The following is a 10,742-nucleotide window of genomic DNA, read 5'->3' as shown; positions in this document are numbered from 1 at the left end:
CGCACATCCCTCTCCCGCGCTGCGGGCGGTCCCAGGCACATCCTATGGCGGGGCTCGCTTTGGTAAATAAAAGAGTAGGAATCCGGGATTCCACGCCTTGGGCAAGTCCCTGCCCCCCTCCGGGCCTCAGTCTCTCCATCACTATAAGGAGAAGTCGGACTAGAAAGGCTCCCTAAGGTCCCGTCCAACTCTGAGGCTCTAGGATTCTATGAATAGGGTTAAAGAGAGCAGGGACCAGCGATTGCCTCCCCACCCTAGCAACTGTTGCTAGACGAGGGCCAGCTCCCGGCAGGAGTGGAAACTCCTCCCTGGACCGGGGAGGTCTCTGAGGCATCCCATCATGCATCAGGACTAAGCCTCTCTAGGAGGCACGTTTTGGCCTCTTTGGTCACGACCATCCCTTTGGCTGCTGCCGAAGTGCGCGCCTCGTTCCTATGGCAACCGCGCCTGGTCCACGCGCAGACGGCGGGAAGCAAGGGTCAAAATAGATCCGAGACGTAGACGTCCTCGACCCGTACTGTCCGCGCTTTGGGTGAGCGGAGCCTTTAAGCGTCACGTGACTTGCCTCGCTCGTCCCCGCCCCCCTCCCCTCCCCAGGTTCCGGCCGGCGCTGGAGCGGACCGGAGGCTCCCCGCCCGGCGGACTCACTGGAGCTCGGACGCTGCAGCCGGTTGGGCCGGTGCCCTTTCCCGGTAACTCCCTCCCGGCGTGACGCGCGGAGCCGCGGGCGCGGCGGGGCAGGGCAGGCTCGGGGCTCTCCCGGCAGTTCCCCCTCGTTCCCGGTTCCCCCCCCCACCCCCCCGCCCCGGGCCCGGGGGAAACCGGGAGCCGACAGGGCCCGGCCCGGGGCTCCGAGTGGGCGACTTGCGACCTCCGGCGGGAGCTCAGACCTGGAGCGTGCCTCCGGGGGGGGGCCGCTGCCTGGACCGCGGGATGCTGCCCTAGGGCGCCAGCCTACCTGTTGGGCAGGTGGTTTCCAGCCCCGAGGCCCGCACAGTGGAGCTCGAGACTGGCAGCCAAAGAACTTGGCAGCCGCCCACCTTTGGGGCCGCTCACTGGAGGTGGAATAAGGCCTCGATTGCACTGAAAAATAATAAGTATCACCTCCTGACTGTTGACCCTGTATGTTCAGCAAACCCGTTACAAATACATTTAACTCCCCTGCTGATCCTTTCAAGCTGGGGTTGGGGGTGGGGGGGTATGGGTCACCTCCGTTTAGGAACGACCCCGAAGGCTTAGCAAGTTTGAGTAACTTGCCCAAGGTCACAAAGTGGTGGAGGACAGATCCCAGTCTGAGTGTTTGCAGAGCCTCTGTGCTTAACCAGTAGCAGCTACCCGCCACCCCACCCCACCACCCCCGAGTCTTAGCGCTCTGTACGTGTTGCATAGACCAGAATAGGTTTTAGGTTGTTGTCTTAACAGGGAAAAAAACAAAACGGGTTTGTTTTAGGGTTTTGTTCAGCGTGCATGCAGCCCTAAAAATTGGCTGTCAGATGAGTCCATTTGGTGAGCGCTCCAAGGCACCAGTTCGACTTCCACTTGTCAAAATCCGCCGCTGTCACAGCTTTGCCTGCCTTAAGTGAGGTGCCCCCACTGGACCCTTGAACCTTAAAACTTGAGTAATTCATGGGAAGTCAAGATAAATGTGACCCTTGAAAACTCACTGTGTGATAGACCACAAAGATCATAAATCTGGGCCGTGAAGGTCCATGCAATCTAATAAATCTAATACAGCCCTACCTTGTTCATCAGCCAACCAGGATTATTTCCAAACCCGCAGTGAATTCAGTTACCATGCTCGCCAGACGTGGATCTTTAACACGTGGAGACCCTGCCTGGTCTGCATCCTTTGCCATTAATCTCCCTTCGGGTGGAAAACCAAATTTTTTTTCTCGCCAGCTTTTCCTCACCTTTGGTCTCCATTTATAATAGCCGTATTGCTCATGGTCAAATTAAAGAGCATTGTCTCAGTTTCCTTGGTCCAGTGGGTGTGGTGAGAAAGAACAGAATTGGGGTACACAGTGTCATAACCGGTTTGTTTTTGTTTTTGTTTTTGTTTTGAGTATCTCACTTTCGTGCTTACGCTTATTTAATCTCAAGAATGTCACCACTATTTAATTTCATAGTTTTGCCCTTGGCAAATCTTACGATCTCGTGGGTTTATTTAGCCATGTACTCAGGGAAGTATTCTTAAGCCCTGTATTTTTTAATCTAAAGTATGATTGTCAGAATTAAGTGAAATATAGAGTATTTGAGATGTAGTTGCCTTGATTTTCCTATGTATGTTTTCCCACATTTGCTTATTATTTTCTTCATCTCATTCATTTTCAATCATTTCTAAAGCTTTTCGAATCCAAGGAGTCTGGAAAGTTGCTGTTAATTCTTACCGCTCATCTTTTCATCTATGTAGTTCTTATTTGTGATATATTCAAAAAATAGTAGCAAGACTGTTGATTTGAAAAGACCTGATCAAACAGAATGACCCTTTTCCTGCCAAATAGCTTTTGTTTGTTTTGTTTTTCATCTATATATCTTATCCCTTTACCTAATAAGGAAGACTGTCCAGGTTTCTACTGCTGAAACTCATTGCCTCTTCAATCATTTCAGCTCTGGAGAGGAAGAGAAATGGAAGTGAAAAAGTTGAGCATTTCCTGGCAGTTCTTGATAGTTCTGGTTCTGATCCTGCAAATTCTGTCTGCGTTGGATTTTGACCCATACAGAGTCCTAGGGGTCAGCCGAACAGCCAGTCAGGCTGATATTAAAAAGGCTTATAAGAAGCTCGCCCGGGAATGGTAGGTGAAACAAAGAAATAGCAGTTTAATATAAGCTAAGCAGTTTTAGTAGGGAAATGAAGCCTAAATTATGCTTAGCTTTTTTATTTGTCTCTGTTTCTATGTTCAATAAATATATACCTGTCTAAAATATTTTCTCTAGGAGAACTAATGTTCATGTTATTCTGTAATATTTAATGATAAGATCCAAAGCCTGTGTTGCTGTGAAACCCCCTTTTCAGAATTCTTTGGCCTAAAGGATTACCCTAGATACTGCTAGCATATTTAAGTAGAAGGGAGCTTTAGTTTTAAAATATATATGTGGAAGGCAGCCTTAGTTTAAAAATATATACGTAATCAACTATGGATCCGCTAACCCATCCTCATGATATGTTATTCATAAAGTAGCTCTTTACAAGTGTCATTGCTAAAGGGAACGCCATCCAGTGCTGTTTTCTAAATTACTAATTTTAAGCTTTCAAGAAAATTTAGAGTGAAAGCTTTCTGCCCTCAATTTTATAATATTCGGAAACTGAGTACCTTACTTTTAAAAATCATCCGATAGAAAAATCGTAATTTGGGGATCCCTGGGTGGCTCAGCGGTTTAGCACCTGCCTTCGGCCCAGGATGTGATCCTGGAGTCCCGGGATCGAGTCCCACATCGGGCTCCCAGCATGGAGCCTGCTTCTCCCTCTGCCTGTGTCTCTGCCTCTCTGTGTCTCTCTCTCTGTGTCTCTCATGAATAAATAAATAAAATCTTTTAAAAAAAATAAAAATCGTAATTTTACTTAGATAGGTTTTGTATTTGCTAAAGGGTATACAACCGTTTGTGAATTAGGATAGCAATAAATTTAAAACTTATGGACAGACGTCATCAGTTTTTTCCACCAATGCTTTGGACATACCAAAAGTATCTGGATCATATAGCTGGAGGGGAGCAGCAGGAGGGGAAAGGATGGAAGGGGCAAGGGTGACTAGAAGCTGGGGGAGCCAGGCACAGATAATGAAAGGTTTGGGATGGGAACGATCATTATGCACCACTGCATGCTAGACTCCAGGTTCTATGCTTTTTATCTTATTTAAACCTTATAATTACCCTATGAAAGAGTTATTGCTGTCCCTTTTTTACCTGTGGGGAAATCTGGGCTCACTGTTACTAAGTCTTTAATACCTCTGGGCTCCATAGCTTGACCTTCAGTGCCAATAGGTAGTTTATTGTTTTTTACTTTTTAATCACTTACCCATCAGAGCAGAAGTAGGAGTGAGTGGGTTAGTGTTGGGGCGGGCAGGAAGTTATGCAGGAGCAAAGCTGCCACATGCAGATGACATTGCAGGCTGTGCATGGCTCTGCCTGACACCATTATTCTTCCAGTGAAAGATGTATCTTAGTTTTAAACTGGTTGCAATAAAGGTAAAAGATAGTTTAAAATATGTTTTGAATACATAAATATTTTAAACCAAACTTCTGTCACAGAGAATCCAGAATTTGATATTAAAAACACAATCTGATTATGTGTGGCCTCTTTCCAGGGACTCTCTTTACAGCAAAATTGCTTTCCACATCGTTTCAAACTCTTGCCTCTTTATATTTAAAACAAAATACATAAATCTGCAATAAATTCATGAGGTATCAGCATTCCTTTGGACAGAGTACAGGCCTTTGGCAACATTTTAAAAGCAGAAATGATCGCTTGAGTATGTGGGATTTTTTTTTTTTAATGTACAGCTTTGACTTTTCTGTCTTCCAGAGCTGAAAAGGGTATTATGATATTAATTAAATGAGTCATATGCTTCTCTTACTTAATTAGATTCTCTCTAGGAGTCATTCATCACCTTAGAAATAGAGAGTATCATCCAGGGAAAGTCTAAAATTTTACTTCACCTTTATATTTTCACTGTGTTGTTCCTCGTTGCTGTTTTGGCTGTGGCAGTGTTTTATCCCTCAAATTGTTGGTTTCATTTCATGATGGCTTCATACCCACTGAAAATAGCCGTGCTGGGGGAAGCAGTTAATCATTGAATTGGATTTGTAGCTCTCCTCTCCTAGGTTTTACTACCAAGTAATGTTTCTTAAGCTTCTCAAGAGCTTCCCCCTTCCTTGGTGAAACCATTTAAAGTCACTTTTTCTTCAGGAAAACTATGTTTCTCTCCTAATAATTAAGTTTTAGCGTAAGTTGCTTATCTTTTTATCATTTACGTTGACAAAAATAAACACCCTCACATCCCAAGAATAAGGCATCCTAAAATTTGATCCGAAGCAAATGGGTATAACATAGTCAGTCCCTGGAACAATGAAACAATTTGTCTACTACTTTTCTGTGTTACTTTTTCTACAGCCAGTAGATACCAAGTACAGTATTTTCTTCACTTCCAGATTTAAAGGACGTGTATCATATTGCAGTTGATGAAATGTTTCCTACACCCTGAAAATAGTATTGGGCAGTACTTTCCTAGAGCCAGATTTATCCTTTTCTACATGTTTGCCACCTCGTGGTAACGTCCTGCAATTAGGAAAATATTCCTTATAACCTGAAACTGTCTTGTGGTTTCCTCCCTGTTCTCTGGCCTTGGTTTTGTCTGCGTCAGGATCTGTGGTTCTAACCCAGCCTCCCTCACAGCCCTCTCCTTGGTTTGGTCTCCTTCAAAAGCCCCCTTCCAATCCTTCTCCCCCTACTGTGTTCTCTACGTTAAATCTTCATTTGTGTGATTGCATAATTTTTCTCTTTTCAGCCGTTAGCCTAAGTTTGAATATTTAAAACACTTTTTTTTTTTTTGTCATCCAGAAACATGCTTTGGAACCACCATCTTATTTCCTTACATCATACTTTTTTCATTATACTCAGCTGAGTTGGTTTTTTTTCCCACTAATACTCATAATAAGGACTAAATAGGTAGGGGAGGAATGATGTTAAAACTCAACAACCAACCATTTGCAATTTATTTTTAGAGAAATCAGAATATGTGGTATAATTCATTCAAATGTAGTTCCTGCCAGAATAAGGTTGATCAAGTTATAAATTTTCTTTATCCTATTGTACTTGTGTTGGTTTTAGTAGTCATTTGCTTCCCAGTGGATTGTTCCTCTTTCTTGAACCTTTGCTAGAGGAAATTTACTTAAAGTTAGCAGAAGTGATTACATAAAGAATATACTCTATAATAGAGTCTCTTAACAAAAAAAAAAAAAAAATTGAAAAATCAGTTGGTAAAAAAAACACTGATTTAGGCCTTGAGGGGTTCTAAGGGAGTAAAACCTAGCCCCTACTTTCCAGGAGTTCAAAAATCTCCAAAGCTGAAATTAGCATAAACATGGACAGATTACAGAATAATGTATGTCTGCAAATGGATATAGTTAATTGTCAGCTGTGTATAATACCAAACGTTAGTTTAAATCATTTTGGATAAACTGTAGGTTTTTCTCACCTCTTAAAACATGGGGCTTTGAAATCATTATCCATTTATAGGTAAAAACGCCATTTTAGGCAAAAAGAGACAAGCAGAGCAATAATGAAACTGCAATGTTCTCATTTGAACAACAGTAGTCAAATGCTATTTGGAACATGGTTGTCACTAAACAAATTCATGGTGCATCCGAAAGACTGTTTCCTGCATCCACCTGAGTCGTCAGAAGAAATCCCTTCCTCGATAGCATTCTAACATTAGGATGAATTGCTCCCATCCTGGGAAGAGAAGTCGGTTCTTAAGGCTCAGTAACATTAGCCTGGAACCAGCTTCAGCAGTGTTTAAGAACAATGTAAAGACATGCATGTAGCACACTTTTCCACAGTGGGACCCTGCAGTACCTCTGGAGCTTTGAAAATGTGTGTTGCTAAAGTGCTTTTAGTAGAAATGGCCTGTTTCAAAGTTTCGCTTAATTATTATGGTTATGTGAAGCAAATGATTGCTTCTACCCTTTATTTTTAAGAAACCATCCTAACAAAATGGCCTTTCGTTTGCCTTTGATGTAGTAAACTGTGTGTACGAGATGTTAATTGACTGTATGCAAAACATTAAATCCAGTCTCTCTCCCTGCCTGCCCATTGTGTTTCAGGCATCCTGACAAAAACAAAGATCCTGGAGCAGAAGACAAGTTCATCCAAATAAGCAAGGCTTATGAGGTATCATGTCAAACTTGTGATGCATCCATTAGCTCGTATTCATTAGGTGGCCAGTTTTGTAAAGACCTCTCAGAAAGGGCACGCTCCCAATGCCCTTGACCCAGTTTCTAGATGATGGTAGAGAAAACATATTTAGCCACATCCAGTATGTCGAATTTGGTGCCTGAAAACTGTAGCTCTTAAAAAAAAAAAAAAAAAAAAAAAAAAAGCTGGCCTATTTTAAAGGCTTTAATTGGAATTATAGAATTCTCAGAATTCCTAAATGTAGGTCTCTATATCCTTTGTAGAAACTTATATCACATGCTTACCTCAGCAACACAAATTCTAGAACTTATATTAAAGAAAGACTGATTTGCCTATATTTATTAAAGTGGCACAAGGTTACAAATACATTTAAACACAAGATTTTCAACAATTTTCCAACATGTCAACTTAAGGAGCTTGGCCTGGAATGTGCATAAAAGATAAGTCTGTGGCTTCCTGACTTGTGTAGGGTAATGTTCTTCAGGAGACAGTGCTTGGCTCATGGAATGGCACATCATCCTAAAACACCTAAAACAATTTTAAACTTCAGAGTTATTTCTAAGTAAAACAAAGCCAGCTAACATACAAGACACTGAACTGAATTCTGTGGCTTTTTTTTTTTTTTTTTTTTTTTTAATTTCACAGCTTTTCATGTTGTGGTTTGTTACTCCAACTAAGTGGCATGACCTATTTTTCTTGTGGTCAAGCTCTGGTGATCAACATTATGTTAAGTTTTATTTGTTTTACCAATGTGTCGAATCTCTTAAGGCAAAATGAGAACTCAGAATCTCTAAAGCCAAGATGAACATGAGTATCTCAGTGACTAAAGTCTTTTGGTCTTGAAATATTTAATCATTTCTATTGAAAGAGGAGTTGCCGTGGTATATTGAAGACTGCATTCAGAATATCTAACCGTGTTGTAGCTTTACATCTCTTTTCTTCCTGTGTCTTTGACACTGCTCACACGATAGTCCTTTGGGTGAAACTTTTTCCATTTTATAGATTTCCTTTTTTTTTTTTTCTTTCCTTGTAGATTCTTTCCAATGAAGAAAAGAGATCCAATTATGATCACTACGGAGATGCTGGAGAGAACCAGGGCTACCAGAAGCAGCAGCAACAGCGAGAGTATCGCTTCCGTCATTTCCATGAGAACTTTTACTTTGATGAGTCTTTTTTTCACTTCCCTTTTAACTCTGAGCGGCGGGGCTCCATTGATGAGAAGTATTTATTGCACTTTTCACACTACGTGAATGAAGTGGTGCCAGATAGCTTCAAGAAACCCTACCTCATCAAGATCACCTCAGATTGGTGCTTTAGCTGCATCCACATTGAGCCTGTTTGGAAAGAGGTAGTTCAAGAACTGGAAAGATTAGGTAAGATAACTTTATTTGCTGAAGGTGTTTATGTTGGAGAGGCTAACATTTGTATCTTGGATTTGATGGGTTACTAGGGAGAAGGAATAGTGAGGTTTCTCTTCACAAGTTCATGGTGACTGGGGTTTTCCAAGGACACATTTTCAGAGGGGAGAAATGTGTCAGCCACTTTCATTTCGCACTACTAATTTGAAGCCTTATCTGTATAATTTCCTAAGATCTAGTTGGGGGCCTAAAAATGACTGGTTGAGCAAAGCCACCCTCAAGCATCAGTTTTGATGCTGGTGGGACCTGCAGACTATTTTCAGCAGTATTTATGATTTCATTCTGTGATTAAATTTGCTAGAGCTACCATAACAAAATGCCACAAAAACAACAGAAGCGTATTTTCTCACAGTTCTCAGGGTTAGAAGTCCAAGATCAAAGTGAGGGCAGGTTTGGTTTTTTTTCAGAGGCCTGTCTCGTTGGCTTGCGCATGACTACCTTCTCCCTTCACGTTCACATGGTCATGTCTCTGTGTGTGCACATTTCTGCGCGCTGTGTCTCTTGCTCTTTCTCTTTCTGTGGCCTGATCTCTTCTTATAAGGACATTGGTCTTATTGGATCAGGGCCCATCCTAATGACCTCATTTTAACTTCATCACCTTAGTAAAGACCCTACCTCCAAATATGATTATATTCTGAGGTTCTGGGAGTAAGGACTTAAACAGATGGACTTTGGCAGCAGGCACAGTTCCATCCATAACACTGATGGTCATGGGTTACCACTCCTGATCACAGGTTAGCCTTTCCTGTATTCATAGTTACCACTTAGTGCCAGGAAAATGCCAGCAATCCAGACAGAGTATTTATTTTAATGACTCTGAAAAGTTGGAATTACTGAATTGTGTGTGTATGTTGTATTTTGTAGGCATTAGCAGACCTATTCTTAAATAATTTAAAAAGGCCAAACTCAATCATAAGGGCCAAGGGACTGGATTTCTCTGGAGAGAACGTACCAATGAAAACCATCAGTTCATTTGTTCTGGTTTTTTGTTTTGTTTTGTTTTTTTAAGATTTCATTTATTTATTTGATAGAGTATGAGAGAGCATGAGCAAGGAGAGAGGCAGAGGGAGAAGCAAACTCCCCTCCTGAGCAGGGAGCCCAGTGTGGGGCTCAGTCCCAGGACCCCAGGATCATGACCTGAGCTGAAGGTAGACACCTAGCCGACTGAGCCACTCAGGCAGCCCCAGTTCATTTTTTCTAAAACAGAAATTTTCAGCTTGTTGTTCAGAAGCACTCAGGTTTGCCAAAATACTTTTGTGAGGTTAAGTAAAGAAGCTCTTGGAGGAAGATGAGGAAATAAGTTTAACACTGTCGTACATGTGGTGAGCAGTCGCAGATGCTTGCTGGTCGTGTGTAATGAGTGGACAAGAGGTTAAGATCAGCTGGAAGCCCTTGGGTTGAACAGCTTCTTTGTCGAAAAGCATAATGCATTTTTGGTCACACCAGGCAGTATACTGGAGACTTAAACCTCATTCATCTAGAAGCTGACAGCAAAATATAAACCTTAAACCACCGCATAAGTTAGGACACCAGTGCATTTACACCAAAGTCAGATCAGAGCCAACGTTATATTTAAACATGCCAGGCAAACAATATGAGGTAGCGAAGCACAGTGGTTACCTGTGTTCCATCCCTGGGCTTTAGAGTCAGACCAGTGTTCAGTATATGTGCCACTGAAGCGAGCAGCAGATAGACCAGTGTGCAGAGCTGAGCTCTGTCATTTATTCTTTGTGTCTTTAGACAAACTGCTTAACACAAATTTCTCCATCTGTAAAACAGATGTAATAATGTCAAACCAACAGGACTGATACAAAGATTTTATATAAGTTTCTGTTATATATTAAACACCAACATAAAATGAGCCTTAGGGAATTTCTGATTAACTAGGTGTTCTGGTTTACCAAAGTAAAAACAAATTTAAGCACCTATTTTATAAATTTTTTAAAATCATTCTCAAATACATGAGTCTACTTTCTTCAATTCACTGACGACCAGGCACTGACCTTTGACTTAGGTTTAGCTAAGTCTTGCAAGGTTATTAGAAGTTAGTTGAAAGAAACCCAGGAGTAAATTACAGGCCAGGGGAACAGTGCAGCCAGAGAAACAAAGAGCATCCACAGGAGAGCCAGGCACAGGGTGTGACTCAGGTATAGCCAAGAGGGAGGAAGCAGTAAGAGCACGCGGAGACCAGGTAGTAAGAAGCTGGACTTTATTTTATAGTATGTGATAAAGCCAAGAAAAATTGGCACATAGAGTCGTGATTTAGTCCCATCTACACTTTAGAGAGCTATAGAGTCACATGAGGGCAGATTGAAGAAGATAAGAGAAGCAGGGAGGTCACCAACCCTGGGAAGACAGCAGCCACTGGCCCAGACTAGGACAGAAGGAATAGAGAGGTGTGGACAAGTATAAGA

At 42.0% G+C, this 10,742-nt stretch overlaps 1 protein-coding gene across 3 annotated transcripts in view; it reads left to right on the top strand.

Annotated features, from left to right (window-relative positions):
• Window positions 1-582: 582 nt before the first annotated feature.
• Window positions 583-10,742, top strand: part of DNAJC16 (DnaJ heat shock protein family (Hsp40) member C16) — a 39,774-nt gene continuing 29,614 nt past the window's right edge. For 2 of the 3 annotated variants that reach the window (XM_041766723.1, XM_041766722.1), the window contains exons 1-4: window positions 583-692; window positions 2,608-2,792; window positions 6,820-6,886; window positions 7,944-8,283. In XM_041766723.1, coding sequence (XP_041622657.1) covers window positions 2,626-2,792; window positions 6,820-6,886; window positions 7,944-8,283 — 574 coding nt within the window. In that variant the 5' untranslated portion in view covers window positions 583-692; window positions 2,608-2,625. The remainder of the gene's footprint in view (window positions 693-2,607; window positions 2,793-6,819; window positions 6,887-7,943; window positions 8,284-10,742) is intronic. The other variant, XM_041766724.1, reaches the window with a different exon arrangement.

The sequence above is a fragment of the Vulpes lagopus genome, chromosome 8, assembly GCF_018345385.1.
Source record: "Vulpes lagopus strain Blue_001 chromosome 8, ASM1834538v1, whole genome shotgun sequence".
NCBI classification, from domain to species: domain Eukaryota; kingdom Metazoa; phylum Chordata; class Mammalia; order Carnivora; family Canidae; genus Vulpes; species Vulpes lagopus.
The sequence above is the reverse complement of the archived record's forward strand: the minus strand, read 5'-3'. Positions and strand labels throughout refer to the sequence as shown.